A 21,802-nucleotide genomic window follows, 5' to 3' on the forward strand; every position below is an offset into this window, starting at 1 on the left:
TTTCTCTGTTTTGATTAAACATGAACATCATATTTATCACTACTTCAATTTTTAAGTGTTTCATGGATGTGAAGCTGAAACAAGTACAAGTAAATAACAAAGGTGACATTTTACTACAGTTAACAATTTTATTGACTGTAAATAAACTTGTTTCCCTTTCCCTCTGCCTCTAAGATGGAAATACAGCACAAGACAAAAATGGGAGATTAATTTATATTTTACTATATGCAAGCTGCATTTATTGCAAATAGAGAAAAATTAAAACAGTCACCACACAATATTATCCTTGGCTGAAACTTTAACAGTAGCCAGCACTCCACAGCAAAATTGATGTGCTGTGTTTGTGCATTTTATTTTACATCTTAAATTTATTAGTATGAAATTCTATCCATAAGCAAAGTAATTCTGCAATTTGCCAGCCTTATTCTTGTGTTGTTTATAATGTAATTACATCAGTAAGCATTTGTTTGTATTACAGTTTCAAATGAGTCTCAGAGTTTCAAAAAGATAAAGATTTAGCTGCAGCTAATCTCACTTCAAAAACTCACAATTAGACTTCTGTGCAAAAAGAATTGTATACTATTAGGAATATATTAAACAAAGCATTAACCCCTCTAGCCTATATCTCAATATTAAGTTCTGACCTTGCAGCAACAGCTATTAATTTGAAGTTTATTATTAATACCTGGAAAGTTACATCTGTTTAAAAGTACAAAGCAACTTTTTTCTGAATATATCCATCAAAAAGAAAAAAAGCAGCATTAGGATGCTAGAGCCAAATATAAATACAGGACATTTCCACTATATTGTCCATATAAAACAGAGGCTCTCCTAATTAATTAGGGAAAAAGCCTTGAACGGAAAGGCTTTATGCCTTTTACCTAGGAGTCAACACTATTAAATGCTACCGAATGCAAAAGGCAAGCGATGACTGACAGCCTTCCACTGTGACCACCCAGCTACCCCAGCACTGATGTCTGAAAACGGGTACTTCACTTCCCCTTGTTTTCAGACAGACCCTAGAAAAAAGCTTGTGTGCGATCAAAGACCACAGTATTGACCCAGACGGCATCTAGAAGTAACAATAAGGCTCTTGTCCAAGTGGAACAGTCACTTTATGCTCTGTGCAATTATCACTACTAGCACAAAATGAATTTTCCTAGCACAGATTAGCCGATTTGAAAGATGCCCCAGTAAAGATAACAGGTAAATTGGAACTTTCAAACAAAGCACAAAATCAAGTTCGAATTTACAGGGAAATTATTTAACCCAAGTTAGCTCACTGTCAATAACTCCTCTATGGCAAACTCAAACTGAATGGGCAGGCCCACGAAAAGCACGATTTGAGTTTACGTATTTTTGTTGTACTTAGAGTATACAAAGAAAAAAAGGTGTTCCTTAAATTCCCCTTCCCTAACAATTTAGAACACTTAGAAAGAAATCATCAAACACAAGTGGATTTCTTTTTGAAAACCCGAAGAGCTGATTTTCTGAAAAAGCAGCTTCTCCTGTACTGCTGCCAGCCCTGCTTAAACTATGAGGTATATATAATCTGGCAAGAATTTCTCCTTATGAGATGTTCAGCTCCAGTACTTTCAGTTACATGTGCAGTGCAGCTCCTCATTTAGAGCTTTAAAAATGGAAGAAGGTTAGACTGGACCTTGAGAGCTGGAAAATATTTTCAGTGTTGCTAGCCAAAAGTGTAAGTTACCCTAAATGAGACATATACAGATGTAATAGCATAGCTCAGTTTAAAATACTTTTAAAGGGAAAAATAAGGAGTTTGGGAGCCATATGGTGATCAGACTAAGAAAATGTTTAAAGGTATACCATGCAAAAGCACTAAAAATACTACAAGCTCCTTCAGCAAGGCTCTTTCACTGTTTTTTGGGTTGTTGGGGTTTTTGGGGTTTTTTTTTTCATTTTTAATGTAGTAACACTGATTGGTGAGCATCACTTAGGGTTTCACAGATGTGAGCTTTATTAGTTCATCCATTTATCTGCTGGTTCCAGAATATAAACATTATAAGCCTCTATTTTTAAAGAAAGACTAGCCTGTAAAATAAATTACTAATAAGAGAGTTTGAAACATCAGTAATATTTTTGCATACCTTTCAGTTAAACAAAAACACATGCAGATGTTGAATGCAAATAAATACTTCAACAAGCCTTATTTTAATTCATTCTCTATTGAAAATGCAAATACAAATATCAGTTACCGACCTTACAGTGAAGAGTTATTTAAAAGTTGATGCCCACATACACGTAGACTATGCACACTAAAGCTGTCCCTACGCCCAAATTAATCCCCCCTGTAAAATAGTTGGGTTCATTCACCAGTAAGAACCCAGCTACAGGGACTCAGAGTGAGAGGCAAGCAAGAGCTGTAGAATCTGCATGGGCAGAACATGTAAACGACTCTTTTAAATCACCACAATTAATTTCACCCAAGCTCAGCTATGGAAATCAGGTATCTAGTTCAAGCTAGGTGTCTAGGCTCCTCCTATAGTTAATGAAAAGAAATAGGCAGCTCCGGAGAATGAATCATCCTTTCATTAAGGTAGGCATCTTAGATAGATGGCATGGTTCATTCTCTGGAGCTGCCTATTTTTCTCTTGACTGTAGACACAGCATAGAGATTAGTTTTCAAATGGCTAAATTTATGTGAAATGAATCTGTGTGATGAAGAAGCGACCATCTTAACGTGAATAAGCATCCTATTCAGAATAACTGCATGACAGCTGTAACAAACCTGGAATATCATTTGGGAGCTGGAAGTCGTGAGAGGCCAGGAGTTGAACTCCTGGTAGCGTGGTTGTACATCTCCGATATCAGGAATGCTAACCAGGAACATGGCAGTGGCTGAAAAAGCCCTGGAGAGGTAGGCATAAGTAAAAACCCTCCAAGATATCTGATAAAAAGCCTAATTATAGCCAGGTGAATTTTGGACTATCTCTGAAAAGAGATGTTTCTACTTGTCTTTATGTAAGGTTCAGAGATGTTCTAAATTACTTTCTTCAGATAAAACCTCCTAACACAATTTTACCTTGCTTGAGCGAGATGCTGCTAGAATGGCATTTGCTAATTGAGCATTTAGGAAAAAAAAAAAAAAACCTGTTGAAGGATTAACAAAAAGTTTAAATCATCTCTTCAAAAAAACTGGAGGAAAGTTCAGCACTGACTTCTGAACTGATGAAATCTGGCAAACAGAAGGCCCTCCCACAAACCATGTGTTTCCCTCTCTTTTGAGATGATTACTCCTGGGAACTCAGGCTTCATTAATATGTGATTAACACCAGCTCAGAACACCGGTGAGGTGCTTAACTCAAAGAAAAGCACGAACAAATAAAAGAGGAAATGTGGTGCAGTTTTATATAAAAATGGTCACTAGATATAGTCCAAAGAAGTTGAGAGTGCCTAATCTGCTTCACAGAGAGTACTGTTGAAAGTCATCCAAAGGAGATATCCAATTCAAGAACATCCAGGGTGTGCAACTGGTGTAAATCTTACTGCTTTGCAGAAAAACAATCTCTGCTGTTTGTGTGTACAAATAGAGAATGAGAATGTATCTAAGGTGAAAGAAAAGTTCAAAGAGCTCAGTATCTTCAAGTCAAGAAACCAGACAATCTCCATCCCAGAAAAAATATTGTATGGTACCTCCATCTCAAGCTCAGTAGCAAGAATCCTGATACAACGATGCAAGTGGAAGTCAGACTTTTTGACCGGAGAATAGTGAACAGATAAACTGAACAAGTAGAGACTCTTTGGTCTGTACTAAGAATATCCAAGACTTTAGAACAAACTCTGAAGGAAAAGCAATTAAAAAGACATAGAAATAAATAGAAAATGAAATTTTAAATAGTTTAGTAAACATAGATCATGGCATATCCTTTTATTTAGTAAAATAACTTCAGGAAGCATGAATGCAGTAGATCTAATATACCTAGTATAAACCTGTCTTTATTTATTCTGCCATGCCATATTGGTAAGATTGGTAAGATTTTGGTAAGACCTTATCTGAATTACTATCCATGTTTCTTTTCCCCAACCTAAGGGGGAAGAAAAAAAAAAAAAATCTAGGGAAGACAAAGACACAAATAATAGGTTTGTTATGTATTGTGGTGATGGTGTCATAATAAGTCACTATAAATCTGCGACAAAGAAATTAATGTTTGACGTTAACATTAATAGTGTTAAAATGGATTGAAGGTGGGTTATAGAAGAGGAGGAGGACACTATACACTATTCTTCGAAGTCTTCCTGGAGAACAAGTAACATGCAAAACAGAACTCACCATAAGCTCTTCTCCCACAAAAATAAAACATCAAGATAGGCTGGGGATTTGGAAGGACCACAAATACTGCTTTCCCATACAGATAAGGTACAATCTTAGAAATGTTGGTTAAAGGGCAGCTTTTGGAAGTCATTCAGGCCAATCTCCTGCTCACGGCAGGACTACTGTCAATGCCAGATCAGGTCAGCCATTGCCTTATGGTATAGGTTGGAGATTCCACATCTCCAGTTAGTCTGCTCCAGTGCTGGACTTCCCACCTAATGAAATACTTCTGTTAATTCTCAGTCTAAACCTCCCAGGGCTGCAACTTATGGCCATTGCCCTGTGTTTTAGCATCTTTCACTGCTGAGAAGAGTTTGACTCTACTGTCCTTGTGAGCTCCCCACTGTCAAGTAGTTGTAGGCTGCAATTAGCTCCTGCCCTTTGCCTCTTCCCAGTAATAGGTCTACCACAGATTCCATTATAAGGCTGTTTTCGCCTTGGTAAATTAACTAAGCAGTCTTAAACTGAAGAACTGAGTTCTCTCACATTTTTTATATTTTCCATGGTTGCCATCCTGTCTAGTAAAAGGAAGTTCTAAAAAAACCCTCTCTGTCACCTCCTTAGCACAAGAGTTGTGCTAAGTGTTGGACGCACCTTTTAAGAGATTGTACTGGTTTTGGCTGGGATAGAGTTAATTTTCTTCATGGTAGCTCATATGGTGCTATGTTTTAGATTTGTGATGAAAACAGTGTTGGTAACACAGAGGTGATTTAGCTACTGGTAAGCAGTGCTTACACAGTGTCAAGGCCTTTTCTGCTTCTCACCCCACCCCACCAGCGAGTAGGCTGGGGGTGCACAAGAAGTTGGGAGGGGATACGGCTGGGACAGCTGACCCCAACTGACCAGAGGGATATTCCATACCATACGACGTCATGCTCAGCAATAAAACTGGGGGAAGAAAGAAGAAGGGGGGATGTTTGGAGTGATGGCGTTTGTCTTCCCAAGTAACGGTTAAGTGTGATGGAGCCCTGCTTTCCTGGAGATGGCTGAACACCTGCCTGCCGATGGAAGTAGTGAATGAATTGCTTATTTTGCTTTGCTTGCACGTGCAGCTTTTGCTTTACCTATTAAACTGTTTTGATATCAACCCATGAGTTTTCTCACTTTCATCCTTCTGATTCTCTCCCCCATCCCCCCTGGGGAAAGTGAGCGAGCGGCTGCGTGGGGCTGAGCTGCCAGCGGGGGTTAAACCACAACAGACACACAGGTATCTGGAAGAGTTTAGTATCCCACTGGAGTGAATGGGCAAGAGTGGAATTTGAGGAACAGTCCAAGGATAACCTTCAGTTTAGGCAACTCTATCTGTCCCTTTAAGAGGGCTTAAAATCTCAAAAGCCAATATACAATGTATGTATCTCATACAAGTTTTCAGAAAATCTCTCAGTTTTGTTTTCAGAGTTGCTATTTATCCAACCCACTTTGAGATACTATTAACTTACAGTATTTAACTCACAAAAGTCTTAGTAGCAAATCATGTTTGAAACATGAAACTATGTAAAATTAAGATTTTAAGATTTTTCTGACAAATTCAAGAAAAAACAACAAAGGTGTTTTCATTAACACTAAAAATAAGCTGCTCAATTAGAACTCATTTCATGCTATATGTTCAAATTTCTTCACACCTTTCAGAATTAATACTCTTTCTGATACTAAAGGCTAAAGCAAGTTTGCTTTCTTCCTCAAAGAATTTCTTTGATTAAAAAAAAAAGGAAAGCTTAAAGCTGTGATTTAAATAGTCGGGGGAAAAAAAAAAGGTTTAATATGTTAAAACAAAGTAAAAACTTTCCATATGGTCAAACTTCTAATTATGCTCATGGGCACCTACAGTCAGTCAATACCAAAACTTATTTCTTGTTTACTGATGCCAGAAATCCATCAAGAATAGGAGTGACAGTAAGATATCTACTGTGGGACAAGCTACCCCGGTACATCTACCAGAGGCATCACTCTCCCACTGTCATCTCAAGTACAAAATCACGGCTTTCTCAAAGTAACTTTGCAGATATTTCTTCAAGATTGCTATCCATTAAAACAAATATCCAGTATAACATAAAACAAAGCTCTTACTGGTTTGCAGGAGAAAAAGAATATAGTTAAATTTTATAGAAGATGACTCCCACTCTACAGCAAATAAAAATAACCAAATCAGTAAAGCATTTTAATATTCTTGTAATACATCCTAGGTTTAGTCCTTTCATTTTTCCAGATATCCCCATGAAGATATTAACTTTCTAGTACTCATAATCCAAAGTACAACAACAGACATCTTAAATTTACCCAGATTTCAATTCAAGTATTTTAAAATATGTTTTTATGCTTTCTTTTCAGTGTATCAAAAGGTCACATTTTTTAACATGAACACTAACAGGCACAGTTCACAACAAAGGTCAAGATTTCTTTGGGGATTCATTCTCCCTCTCTCATTTTAAAACAAATTCATGATTCAAATTCAAGATAAAAGATGAATATATTATTGATCTAAATACTCAGACTGGCCCACATATATAATGCTCAAACACCATGAATGAATACATTCTTATTATTCATTTCATGTGCTTTACTAATAATGACTGTGAATGGAAGTCACAAGTGTATTATTGAATGTTATGAATAAACATGCGTAATGTCTATCCACATTTCAAGTTAATGTGACCCATTCACGTTCATAATCTGAACACTCCCCACCCTGCACACAAACACAAAACCCCAAAACAAAAGACAGAGTTACTTACCAATGGTTCCCTGTTTTTGACGAGCCTGATTATTTTAACTGAATCTTCTTCCTCATCAATATCATCAGGCATGGGGGGCAAGACAGGATCGTAGTTCTTCTGAGCAACAGTATCATGTACAGAGAGCAAAGCCTGGAAACATTAATAGTCAGTATATTATTTGGCATCTGAAAAGTTTATGAAAGACAAAGCAGAGGATGTTATTTATAGTCTGACTCTACTAGCGTGATGCATGTAGATTGAATATAATTCTTGTATACAATTTTAACACGTCAAACTGATGAAACAACTCCATAAACTATGTGTTTTCATATACACAATGTATGCATCTAGTAAACTGTGGATACAGAACAGTATCTTCATACACACAAAAATACCAAGTGCTTTGCACATTAGCTTCAAATTACAAGAATTATGAACAGGAGAAAACCTAAGTCTCCTGAAGTAAGAACATCATTCTACTTGTCCTAGATAAAAAGTTTCTTCGATACTGTAAGCAGTCCTATGAAACAAATAAGCAAAATAAGCATCTTCCAGTACTTCTGTTCAAGCATGAGATGCATGACATTAAGCTGTTGCCCAACCATTCCCTTCAGAGGGGCTCTGGAAGCTTACCTGGTTACTGGATCCCTTTCATACTAGCTCCCTTTCATACGAGCTCCAAATTATCTTAGGAATTTTTAATTTATTGTGGAATTCATGATTGAGATTGAGGAACATATTGCTGAAATGATTTGGTTCAGGCAGGTGCTTATCAACCACCTGTTGCATGTCTTGCCTCCTTCCTTTCTCTGTTGTTTCTCCAGTTCAAACATAGCTTGAACAATAGATTTTTCAAAGAAAAGCCTAACAAAGCCTGACAAAAGGTTCAATTTTGAAAAAAAAAAAAAAAAAATTTATGAACTTGCAGAAATAAAAAAATCTTGAAAGTCAAAGGAAGTTAGAAAGCTCATTCTAAGGCTCTAAAAAAATCTCAGCTATAATCTAAAATTCACAGCTCTTGCTAGATACAGAACTCTTAAAGTTCTTCTCTATTTTGAAAAGTCTTCATTATTTGTAATACCTTTTAAACTGGTGAAAAATGGTTAAGTAATGCTTTTACTTTTGTAGCGAAAACTATGCATTATAGCAGGAATATGAGCAACAGCCATACATATAATTCATCTATGGCTTTCAGTTGCTTCTGTTTTCAAGTAGTTGCTCCTAAATACTTGAATATTTTACATTTTGACCTGATATTTTTTCCCAAAGATTCAATATTACAGAAGTTATAGTTTGAACAGCAGAAGTACTTTGCAAATTGGTAACCTTCTCTACAATAAAAATAAAGCATTTTGGAAAACATCGAGATGCTTGGGGCAATCCCAAGCACAAATACAGGCTGGGTGGAGAATGGCTTGAGAGCAGCTCTGAGGAGAAGGACTTGGGGGTGTCGGTTGACAAGAAGCTCAACATGACCCAGCAATGTGCATTTGCAGCCCAGAAAGCCAACCGTATCCTGGGCTGCATCAAAAGAAGCGTGACCAGCAGATCAAGGGAGGTGATTCTCCCCCTCTACTCCACTCTCGTGAGACCCCACCTGGAGCACTGCATTCAGCTCTGGGGCCCCCAACATAAGAAGGACATGGACCTGTTGGAGCGAGTCCAGAGGAGGGCCACGAAGATGATCAGAGGGCTGGAGCACCTCCCTTATGAAGACAGGCTGAGAGAGTTGGGGTTGTTCAGCCTGGAGAACAGAAGGCTCCAGGGAGACCTTCTAGCAGCCTTCCAGTACCTAAAGGGGGCCTACAAGAAAGCCGGAGAGGGACTTTTTACAAAGGCATGTAGTGACAGGACAAGGGGTGATGGCTTTAAACTGAAAGAGGGCAGATTTAGATTAGACATAAGGAAGAAGTTCTTTACTATGAGGGTGGTGAGGCACTGGAACAGGTTGCCCAGAGAAGTTGTGGATGCCCCCTCCCTGGAAGTGTTCAAGGCCAGGCTGGATGGGGCTTGGAGCAACCTGGTCTAGTGGAAGGTGTCCCTGCCCATGGCAGCCGGGTTGGAACTAGATGATCTTGAAGGTCCCTTCCAACCCAAACCATTCTATGATTCTATGTTTAGGATAAAGCAGAACACATTAACCTTGTAGGCACCTGGAAAGTACCATATCAATGACTGTAATAATGAATCTACTGTAACAATTGCAATAATTCTTGAGAAGTAACTCCTTAATGAAGAACAGAAAATGGCTACATTTATTAAGTAGCAAGTAAATTTGCATCAGAGAAAAGGTAGATAATATTAGACTGAGTATACAAATTACCAGAAACTGTATGTTCTCAAGGATAATGCAAATGTTTTAAAAAAGCATGACGCTTCCATTACGCTATTCCGGGATTTTTTTCCTGAATGGAGGAGACTGTAACAATAGAAAACAATTTCCAGGCAATGCTACAAGCTATCACGTCAAAAGCAGAAGGCAAAAAGTGTATGGTAATCTTGAAATTCTGAAGTTTAAATTTGAAGTTAGGTCTTCAACAAAATAAACAGAGAGGAAAGATCATGCCTGCTTCATGAGAACTTGCTAGTCTTACTAACTTCTATGCATATTGTACAATTTGATAAAAACATTTCAACACTAATTATTTCTGGTTTTCTTCCCAAGACACAGTATGAATTTGTACTATTTACCATCAGAAATTACCAGCTCCCTCCCACCAAAGATTAGTTTTACTTTAGATCTAAGCTAAAAACCTCAGGCTAGCAATTATGGTTCCTGCTGGAAATGTGTATTATGAAGCGTTACATATGTAAAAGCCATGCAATCACATGCAGTCCTCTAAAGATGTATGTGAAATATCAAAGATATACTAAAACGAAAGTGGTGTTTGCTTTTACTTCAGGCTACTTACAGTTAAGACTTCTAAAACTAGTCTTCTGCAATTACATTTTTCCACATAAAGCTAGGGCACAGTCATGGACTGGTTCAATTTAATGAGGTTCTATATTGCAGTTTAAAAACAATCAGGCAGATAGAGAAAACAGATGAAAATAATCTAAAGCACCACTTCCATAGTAAAAGGCAGCAACTTAAAACACGTTCAAAAGAATCCACCTTTGACAATGAAACTTGCAAAATGGATTCTGTCCACTACTACACTGAATTATGCTGTCAGTGTTAATAAGATACTTCCCTGCTCTGACTGCCAGATCAGGCTCCTGGACACTGCACGCAAAACGATGCAGCCCAAGTATTATAAACTAATGCCAATCAATGTCTGGTATTTATGATGCCTTTCTTCACTCACAACAACTGGAACTTATCAACCCCTTCCCTCTCCTCCCAAAAAACATATTAAACCACAATGTACTACAGTTTTCAAGATCTTTTCCCCAAACTCTAGTACTACTTTATCTCAGTGTAAAGATGCATATTTTAGGTAAGAGTATGAATGCCAGAAATTATGTGTCTTTTCTCAGTCAAGCTTCCAGAAGAGCTTCTGTCATCACAAACTTGTTTATGCTGTACACTTAACATGCTAAGATTTCTTTCCTGCTTGTCTTCCATCATCGCTTCTTTTAACACACTACTCTGTCCACTGTAGTTGCTTGTGAAATAGTCAGCAGCATAGACATTGGGCAATAATAAATCTGGAAACAAAACTTATAAAGCCATTTTGATTTCACTTAATGTATTCACTAGAAGTGATCAGAGCAGGTCCTCAAGAGAACTTCCATATGTTCTGAACACATGAAGAAATTACCATATTCACAGAGTAAAGGGACATTTCTTCATCAGCTTCTTTGTACCGTGCAATTAATATAATGTATGCTTAGTCCAAAAAACTATGTATCAGACTAGACTTTCATAGAAAAGGTTGGGACTTTTTTAAAAACAAACAAATTACAAGTGCAAAGAAATAAAACTTGGATCCTATGATGAATAAGATTTACCCAGAATAACTGTGCAGTAAATGCACAAGGCAATGTAAAGGTAGTAATGTTCTCTTTTTGTACATAACAAGTGATCAACTGATTCATTTCCATGACACTAGTTTTTACCTATCACAAGAAACTGCAAGAAGTGCAGATGATTTTTTTTTTTTAATTTTTTTTTTGTTTTCACATACACAGCTCTTCAGAACTATGCACGTATGATCCAAGATTTGGGTCATGTATATTTAAGCACCTCTGGAGAAAAAGATTTTATTTCAGCTCTATGTTCTATGCTTATGATTCACTAATGTAAACACGGTCCATATTTAGAACTTGAAAGAAGGTATGATTCAAACTCCTGCACTACCTAAATATAAATATTGATGTTCAGCTAAATTCTTAGACATGATCTAGCTGGAAATGAATACTTTCATCAGACCTCTAAAATGTCTAATAACTAGTGCTGTATTTTTCATATTAAAGCTATCACTGATCATTTCACAGTTTATAAATTGAAATTTTACACTATCAACTTACACAAAGAAAATCTGACATTGGAAACATTGAAAGTTCTTTTTCTTAAACTGTTCTGAAACTTCAAATGTTTATTTAAATTGAGAATGTTGTTAATGAAAACAGTTCTATATTTTGAAAAATGCGTCATTTAACTACACTGACTACATTTTTGCTCCTCTAAAACAATGACAAATTTCATATTATTTTTTGCTTCTGTTTATATTTTGAGATCTGTAAGAGTAAAAATACCCCAAGTAGCCCTGACTTGTGAACACAGCTCCTTATGTTTTTAAATTCTCATTATTTAAAAAAAAAAAAATCTCAATTTAAGCTTTACTTTTCAGAAATATTTTGCATTTACTAGTCTAGAAAAACATTTTAGAAAACAGTAAGCTAAATAAAGAAGCAAGACAATGGACAAAGAAACAAAAGCAGCCTCTTTCTTTACGGTACTTGAAAAAACAAGATTAGAAAATTAAATTATTAATAGTCAAGATTATCGACATAAAATTTGTAGGGACTCAAATCAACCTTTATGAAAGCCAACAGCTGCAGCAGACTGTGATACTGCCAACCCGTACAGCTGCTGGTCACCTTGCCTATGGAGTAGATTACTGCCCTGGCAGCAGAGTCAGCAAAATGGAACAAAATGGCCCATGACTTTGCTGTCTGTCCCAGTCCACAGCTTGAATCATTAGCACCGGCCACCTTCACTGGCAGTTGAACTTGAACCCTGTCAGGTGAGACAGAGACGTTTTCCCACCTCTTTGCTTTGCTATGGTGACAATAACTTCCACTGAGGCTGGCACAGAGAAGTTAACACCAGAGGAGAAAAGTAACCTCATCAGCAACCGCAGCAACATGCCCCTGAACTCACCTGGCAGAGCTTGTCCTCCAGAGAGCTCTAGCCATATTGTGTTTTCCTTTGTGATAGGGTTACAGAAGAAATACAAAAAGACAAGCTAAAGATGTTGGTGGAGAAAATTATTTAAGACTGGAAAGACTGATTTATGAGTAACTTGCATAAAGTTAAAATCAAGTGAGTGAAGTCATCCAGTGAGATACCAAAGAAGGAAAGCTGAAAGAGCTGGGAGGAGACTGAACCCACTGAAGGAAAGACCATCAGAACATCAACATGGAAGGAGAAGCATAAGAGATGTAACAGCCAAACGTGCAAGAATTTAGAAAGCAGGAGAATAAAACCAGCAGAACGCTGTAGCATAATGGTGATGGCATACAGGCTCTAGGCACAGAAAAGCAATTTGACTTGAGAACAGTTTGGAGAAGGAAGGAATAAAAATATAAGGTATTCAGAATCAAGCTATACATTTAGGAGCAACTGGTAAACAGCACAAAATTTAACAGGGGAAAAGGGAGATAAGAATTTAGATAAGGCAGCAGGGGGGAGAGAACTATCTTTCTTCTTCTACAGGAGAATTAGTCTTTAAACCTACTGTCTTGAGTACATAAGCTAGACTTTATATTGATGTACTGATGACTTCCACCTCCCTAATTCCACTCTCCAGCAAACGGGTGGTGAAACAGCCATCAGAAAAGGGCAGCATGTGGCAGTCTCTTAACCACCAACACTGCCTGCTAAGAGAGTATGTGCAACCCTAATCCTGATGCAAGATAAGGGTTAACAAGATAACAAGAGGGCAGGTGAGAACAGGCATCTCAACTAACAGATAAGAACAACTACATTACCTGAACTCTCCAGCTTGGCTAAAGCATGAAGCATAATCTAGAAGCAGAACCAAGCAATAAAACTACAGGCAGGAGAAACTCGGTAGTGCTCCTGAAGCAACCAGAGGATGGCTGGGATAACAGTGAACTGAAATTTTTTTTTGGCAGTAGAACCAGTGAATGAGCCCACAAGCTACAGTAAGCACTTATCAGGCAGGAAAGTAATAATATTCCTTCTGAAGGTGCAATAATCTAATCACTTTCCCACAGAAATCTGAGATTTTCTGTTCTGAATAAAATTCCAAAGTTAAATACGTACAGTACATAATGTTAAAGAAATCAGTTAACTTCCAAAGAAATGAACACATTTTACTTTTGCTACTGAAAATCATTTACACTATTCGACATAAGCAAAAAACCTTTGACAGTGATGGTTAGAAAAATGAAATAAGGTCCTTTAAATTAAGCATGATTTTCAGTTTGTAATCGGGAAACCAATGGGTGCACTAATTAATGGGAAAAAAAAAAATCAGGGTTAATTTACTTCTTTCCGTCCTTCAAATATTATAGTTTTCCTATAAATTCCCTAGAAATTATATATTGTGTGAGAAGACAACAGTTAGGTATGTACAAAAGAGAAAAAACATTCTGTGCTTGCAACTGTCCCATCTGTACTTAAACCAGAGCTGCCCTCTAGTTCAAGCTTGTCCAGCTGGCAATTAAATCCCTTTCTCTTCCAACTTGACTTTGATGCAGTTGGGTCAGAGTAGTGATTCAAAATATTTAAAACACATACCGTACAAGTGTGGTTTTGTGTTCTTAATATCTACCATATATTAATGTTCTTAGCATAGCAACATCTCAGTTGGATCAATATTCAGTATATATTACTTTTTCCTCTTTACTATGGTGAACTTTATTCATGTCTATATGAACTTCCTTTCACAAAAGGGTAATTTCCTTGCCTGAAAATGCAGTTTCTTGATTTCAGAATCACCAATCTGAACTGATGGGTTTACCTGCAGCTGGTAGCCAGACGGCAATAGCCAACAGAAAAGTGAACTTTCTGCATCTTCAGACTCCTGCTTCCTCTGGCTCATTGTTTGCAGTCCTTGGAGACGCTTCCAAAGTCAAACTATTCTCAGTGTTCACAGAAACACGCAGCCCGTCCGTGTCATCTGGTAAAGGTGTTAATATTCTTCCAGATGACAGCCCTATGTTTCTTCTCAGTTGTGGATAATGGCAGAGTAAGCTCTGATTTTAAATCAATAGTGAAGAATCTGAACAAAGTCTATTTTACATTTGCAACGTGATTCATGTAGCTAAAGTGTTCTTGAAGCTTTAAGTCCTATTTAAGTAACTTCCAAAAGCACAAATAGATGGTTTTCAGAGTGGAAAATGCTGAGACAGGAGCACTCTTCCAATATCTTGGCAATCCTTGATCAATTCCTTTTTTGAGAAGTGGCAGCATCCTGACAATATTAAGTGTCTACAGTGGTAGCATGCATCTTCTCTTGGTTGAAAACCATCTGAAGACACCTTCCCCCCAAAGAAATCAAGTGAAAATATAAACTAAAGAAAAGTAAAAGCTGAGGTTGCAGTTGCCCTTTCTGAAAACGTCTTTTAGAAGTGACCCAGCCTTTATTTGACAACAGCATGATGTCTAAAGTCTTAAAAAGAAAAGAAAAACATCTACTGATCCATGAGGTGAAAAGAATCTGGATATACTTAATTCCTCCAGAAAATAACAACATATATTCATTTATGATAAGGAGGTCTTAAATTCAGCTACAGAGTACTCATAGTACATGGACACCTAACTAAAAATATTGAACCAGTTTAGTTTTTAAGGTAATTACTTTTGCCTGCTTTGGACTTTTACATAGTGAACACTAGAAGTAGTATTTCTATATATCAATTGCACAAAATTCAGGTATCATTCTGGAGAACTGAAAAGCTGCAGTAAGTATTATCTTCACCATTATATGTAAGTAAATCTTCTATAAGTACTTATAAAATATTAAAATAGATGTGGTGCAATAGAATAAATCCCGCCTTTTAAATAGTAACATTCTTTTAAAAAGGCCAGCAAAATAGCAGGTATAAGAAAAAAGCTTACAATTTTCTAAAATATTTGTGATAAAGACACTTGTGGATTTACAAGTTACATAATCATGGGAAGAGAGTCTTGCCACTGACTAGAAACCCAGGAATAAGCACAAAGGGGGAAAAAATGATTACGAGACCATACTGAACCACTATTGAAGATTCATCAATGAACTAGAAGAGAGGAGACTTTTGAATAAGTGAATGGAGAGTTCAAACAGAATACGGTCTGGCAAATGCAAAGGAAAAGCACCACCGAAGGAAAAAGCAGCATAAAAAGATGACAACTAAAAAAGGGACTATTTGCTTCATATTGTGCAGTTTCTCCATTTTCACTAGCTGAATAGAATCGCTACTTGAATGGGATGTGATTTTATCCATCGTGATTTTTTCCTCTTCCTAAATTACCAGCTTTAGTAATTTTGCCAACTTTTATGCGCTGTATGTGAATGCTATAGTTACATGTATGCAATTCAACATTCTTACATGGGTTAGAGTTGGTTCCTTCATATAGGAAAGTCTGTGTATATAACCAAAGAATTTCTTTGATTTACTTTTCAAATCTTTCATTTTCTGCTGCCAACCTGCCTGGTTTCACTTTTGTTTATTATATCTATCACTTTGTTTATTATATGTCGGCTGCTAGCGAGCATTCTCATATCTGTACGTCTAAGAAGATTGACAGACAAGCTGTCCGTTGGACATCAGCTGAGTTATCACATGAGACGGACGTGAGAGCATTTCCAGGGTAACATGATGGTTGTTACTTAAATATATTCACGCACTATTCTTTCATCTCCTTTATATAATTTTATATCCATGCCTATGATACGTTGTATATTGTTATATGTATGCTCTGTCAGCTCCTACCACATTAAGAGTGTGCCACAACTGGTTTCTGATTTTCTCTGCCTGTCAGATGTGAAAAATCAAGGCTTTTCTTGCTGTTTTTTAAAGGACTGTTTTGCTATTACATTTTTGTTTTACTTACTCCATTCCAGTAACATGAACATTCCAAAAATAAAGACAGCAACATATTCTCCCAGCACTCCCCACCCAAAAAAGGTTTTCTATAAAAAACTCCTTTGAATTATGGGTGCAAGCAGAAATGGAAATAGGAAGTCAAGGTCTAAAGCTGGAAAGAGTTAAGAATAAAATCTATTTTTCCTTTAACAAAGTTGCCAAAATGCGTGATGGAGGACTTCCCAAAGTGGCAAATAGTTTAAAGGCAGGAAACACTGGGCAGAAGGATCTCATTTGCTTGCCAACAAAAGTCTCCTCAGCACTGTCTCCTCTCCCCCAGCTTCGTGGCTGGTATGCTCAGAACATCTATGTGCTATCCATCAACCAACGTTATCAAACCATCAATGCTGTGGTCCTTGCTTATTGTTGTAGTAATGTGCATACATTACTTAAGGGGAAAATATGTATTTATCTCTCACTGCTGATATTTCACAGCATACCATCCAAAATCAAGCAGGTTCTTGCAGATTTACAAATTAATGGCATCTGATTTTGCAAATGAGGATTATGTAGGTAACTTTTCAGTTGACATATGAAGTACAATGTACTCCAGCTCACCATATTAATAAAGTTGAACTAGTTTGTATAGCAAAATCTCTTAATATAAGAGCACAACTCCTGTAACCAGTCCTACCAGCAAGCCTCAAAGACCACTGACAAGTAAATAGTTATAAATCATGGGAAATTACACTTCCTGAACAGATATTGTAGTTTGTGTTACCATGTGTGAGCATGAACATTTCATAGAGAGGAGCAGAACAGTCTTCCAGGACACGGGCAAAAACAGAAAACATTGGTGCATTCGGGAAGACAGGTCTCTAAAGGGACAGGGCCAAAAGGTCCTCCAAGTGCCTGGGATACAGTAACAGCCCAAATGTAGCTCAGATGTTAACTGACCTGAAATTTATATTTGGGTTCTCCAGATGCAAAACCTGAACAGTTGTAGGCAAATCCCAACAATTTCCAGTGGAAAATGTTGACCTTGCAGAAACCGCATATTTCAGTGAAAAAGCCCTGATGGAAAATCCTCAGCAAGTCTAATTACAAAGGAAATGTTGGAAAGAAGACAAAGTTTAGATTAAGATTTTTTTAATTACATGTTACAAGAAATGCTTCATGAACTTTTCAAAGCAAAACCAGATTTTGTTTTATATTATTATAGCCCAATATTTTCTTTGAGTGCTTTGTATGTTAAAAGTTCTTGTAGAAAAATGCCTCCTGTTTCCTGCACAGTAAATTATATTGTCAATTTCTGCCAGTGACTGTAAGGCAGCTTTATAAGGCTCTGCTGATAAAGGCTTAGAATGTTTGGTTTTTTTAATAGAACAAGTAGCACTTTGATCAGAAGAGTCTATTAGGCCACTGTGCAAATCTAGCAAGCCTCAGATGGCAGGGATGATGCTATCAGCAGTTGTTTATCAAATAAAGGCTAGAATTTACAAACTTCCCAGTAAATACAAGAAAAACAGAACAGGACAGGACAACGGAAAAGGCATGCTTCAAGCTAAAAGAAGCACTATTTCTTTTTTTAAAGAAACCTAAACAAATATAGGAAACATTTATATGAAGAACGAAGTGCCCTGGCTTCATTATCTGCAGTTTTAGTTTTGTTTAACTCATGGTTCTGTTCTGAAGGAAAGCCAAGGAGGTACTTATTAGATGAAAATGTTTACAAATGCAAATTGTTTATGCTTTGTGAAACCGAAAGCCAAATACGCTTCAAATGAATTGCAAATAAAACAGCAAGCGTAAATCCTATTTACAATTTTCTGGTGTATGCATCTTTGCCATTTGAAAGCAATTTAGAAAAACCTGAAAACAACTTAAAGAATCTGTATTTTTTCTGAACAGCACATTGAAGTTGTCCATAGATCAGTTAATCTGAAAACACTCCCAGTCATATGAGAGCAGTTTTCCCTTCACTCTGCAAGTTATCTTAAAATTACTTCCAAAATTCTATTCATTCTATGGTAATGAAAGAGAAGCCAAGAAAAATACTTCAAGTGTGTCCACCGCTTGTCCCCTCTACGGCTACAGGTACAGCGCCCAAAGTGATCCAAATACTTTACATTCTTGTGTACCATGATGCACCAAAGTCATTCACAGTCCTGCCTTGTACCCTTGTTTAGGTACCTGGTTTATGTTTCAGACTAGCAGCTGGCAAACCTTCCAGCACACATAAACAGAAGATAAACTCCACTGAAACAGGCAGAACCGCCATTGGCATGCTTAGAGGTTAAAAAAGCTTAATTTCCTCTGGGTCATAAGAGGTATAAACATCCTTCAGAACAGTTTTAGCACAGTGGCATAAGCTTTTAAAATAATTATTGTTCTGCCCATTGCACTGATGACCACAAAGGACATATTTTATATGAATTTAAAACACACTAAATTTACCCTGATAGGGATTAACTTCAAATGCTAAATTGCTCATTTCAATATGTAATGATCAGGAATGTAACTGCTGTTATAAACATGAAGTTAAGAGCTAGTTAGATCTGAATAGTATATTCCAAGGCTGTCTCAAAGTTAGTGTAATTGGGATAACATTGTTCAATGGACTAAAAGATGGTCCATTCTTTTTATAGTCTTTTTTGTTTACAGCCACACCAACAAAATAAGTGCCTAAAATGTTAATTCCTATAGTTCGCTGTTTTACTTTTTCAGATTTCAAAAACTTTTAAAAATAAATAACAATTACGCTCTTGTGCTATGGCACTGTCCCAAAAAGAACACAGCTTTTTCCAGCTTGTTAAAAAAGGAACTGAGAGCTACTATTCAAGAAAGCTCTTTAATTAAAAGTGGAAGAGAATTTGGAAGCTTAAAGTCTTTCATTCTTAGTTTGATCATCTGTCATATTTACTACATCTCCTTTCTTACAGTGTCTGTCACTGGGGTTCTGCCCCGTGACTGACAGAGTAACTCTAGTGCCCGCTTCCCTTCTTCCCGTTTGCATCCCTACTGAGATAAGACCGTTTTGCTACCTTGATTGTGACATGTGCATTAAAAATCCAGAATTAAATTCCCTTTTACATATATTTTGTGTTAACATCTTGAATCTTAGTCTTCCAATTATATATTCCAATTTATACAATGAAAAATATTTTGTCTCTAGATAATGTAGCTAATTTAAAATAAATAATAATTTAAAATAAAAAAGCATAGTGCTCCCAGACAATAGCAATACTTCCAGATTCATAAAAAAGCCAAATTGCTCCATAAAGACATCTCTCTCAATTCCACTGCTGCCTACCTGATGCATCATAATTTTTAAAATTTTTGGCATTATTTTCAAAATTCTGTACAACTCCTCTCTTCACATACATTCCATTTGCTGTCACATAAGTTCCTTAAATTTCTCCAAATTATCAACCATTAAAGCTGAGAATACTTATTTCTTTATGCTATTATTCATATTTTTTACAAAAGCACACACAGGAGTGTCTTCTCTTAAATCAGACACATCATTTCCTCATGTATATCCCCACTATATATTCTAGTCTTCATGTTATAGAAAATATAAAAACAATTAAGCCTGCTGTAAGAGAGATGTTTAGTGTCATGTCAAGCTTCATATGTTGTGTATTTACAACATACATTAAGGAACTTCAATGTTGTCATTAGATAAGGAAGCTAACGGACATTTCTCCCTTTCTTTTACACATGGAAAACAGTGTATTACTTAAGTTCCTCATTGTGTTTCACTCAAACATGTATAAAATTGTGTAACTTCAATGTAAATGTAAATCCATCAACAAAATTGGAATGTAAAACCCAAATCTTGAAAACACAAACCATCTTCTAAATGCTTCCTGCATAAAATAACCAAAGTAAGCTCAAAACAGGTTAAAAATAATCTAATTCATGGTTATACCTCAGGAATTATAAAACTTTTAAAAAGTCACTCCAGCAACTGGGGAAAAACCCAGGAGTGGGTGCAGTACCCACTCCCACAGAGGCCAGGAATTACCACCTTCAAATACAGCCCATGAGCCCGAATTATACAGAATAAAACCTTCCACACAGCAACACAGTCCTCCCTCCGTTCCTTGTTCATGGGAGGTTATAACAAACATACCACACTACCTAACACTTATAATGGCAACAGTGTGTATTGGGTTTGCATGGCAAGGTTTTGGTAGCAGGGGGGGGCTATAGGGGTGGCTTCTGTGAGAAACTGCTAGAAGCTTCCCCTATGTCCGATAAAGTTAATGCTAGCGGGTTCCAAGACGGACCCGCCGCTGGCCAAGGCCGAGCCAATCAGTAACAGTGGTAGCGCCTCTGGGATAACATATTTAAGAAAGCAAAAAAAGTTACAGGGGAGTTGCAGTTGCAGCGAGAGAGAGTGGAGTGAGAAGATGTGAGAGAAACAACTCCACAGACACCAAGGTCAGTGAAGAAGGAGGAGGAGGAGGTGCTCCAGGCGCTGGAGCAGAGAGAGAGATTCCCCTGCAGCCCGTGGAGGTCCACGGTGGAGCAGCTATCCACCTGCAGCCCGTGGAGGACCCCACACCAGAGCAGGCGGATGCCTGAAGGACGCTGTGACCCCGTGGGAAGTCCGCGCTGGAGGAGGCTCCTGGCAGGACCTACGGACCCGTGGCCCCGTGGAGAGAGGAGCCCACGCTGAAGCAGGTTTGCTGGCAGGACTTGTGACCCCGCGGGGGACCCATGCTGGAGCAGTCTGTTCCTGAAGGACTGCACCCCGTGGATGGGACCCATGCTGGAGCAGTTTGTGAAGAACTGCAGCCCATGGGAAGGACTCACGTTGGAGAAGTTCGTGAAGGACTGTCTCCCGTGGAAGGGACCCCACGCTGGAGCAGGGGAAGAGTGTGAGGAGTCCTCCCCCTGAGGAGGAAGGAGCGGCAGAAACAACGTGTGATGAACTGACCCAAACCCCCATTCCCCGTCCCCCTGCGCCGCTCGGGGGGGGAGGAGGTAGAGAAAATAAGGAGTAAAGTTAAGCCTGGGAAGAAGGGAGGGGTGGGGGGAAGGTGTTTTAAGATTTGGTTTTATTTCTCATTATCCTGCTCTAATTTGACTAGCAATAAATTAAACTAATCTTTCCCCAAGTCGAGTCTGTTTTGCCCGTGACGGTAATTGGTGAGTGATCTCCCTGTCCTTATCTCGACCCACGAGCCTTTCGTTTTATTTTCTCCCCCTGTCCAGCTGAGGAGGGGGAGTGATAGAGCGGCTTTGGTGGGCACCTGGCATCCGGCCAGGGTCAACCCGCCACACCGTGGTAGCACTACACAGATTATCGAATATGCAATTAATTTAAAGCACCAGCTCCTATGTTGAACAAATGGAAAGGGTTAAAAAAAAGTCTAAACATCCATCAGAAGAAAGGCCAGCAGGTAGGGGCTGTGCTGAGCAAGTTTTGAGTAGGTGCATCAAGCTCTTGTCTGCCTTGTGAGACCTGAGCAGGAGAGGGGAAGACCTGGCAATGCTGCCAGCACACAGGCTCTCCACAGCCTGTCCCACTGCA

The 21,802-nt window shown here is 37.9% G+C and overlaps 1 protein-coding gene across 1 annotated transcript in view; it reads right to left on the reverse strand.

Annotated features, from left to right (window-relative positions):
• The window catches only part of MPP7 (MAGUK p55 scaffold protein 7), a 119,118-nt gene that overhangs the window by 40,606 nt on the left and 56,710 nt on the right, over positions 1–21,802 (reverse strand). The window contains exon 6 of the mRNA XM_050892318.1: positions 7,069–7,200. Within this exon, the coding sequence (XP_050748275.1) occupies positions 7,069–7,200 (132 nt within the window). The remainder of the gene's footprint in view (positions 1–7,068; positions 7,201–21,802) is intronic.

This window comes from Gymnogyps californianus, chromosome 2 (genome assembly GCF_018139145.2).
Source record: "Gymnogyps californianus isolate 813 chromosome 2, ASM1813914v2, whole genome shotgun sequence".
NCBI lineage: Eukaryota > Metazoa > Chordata > Aves > Accipitriformes > Cathartidae > Gymnogyps > Gymnogyps californianus.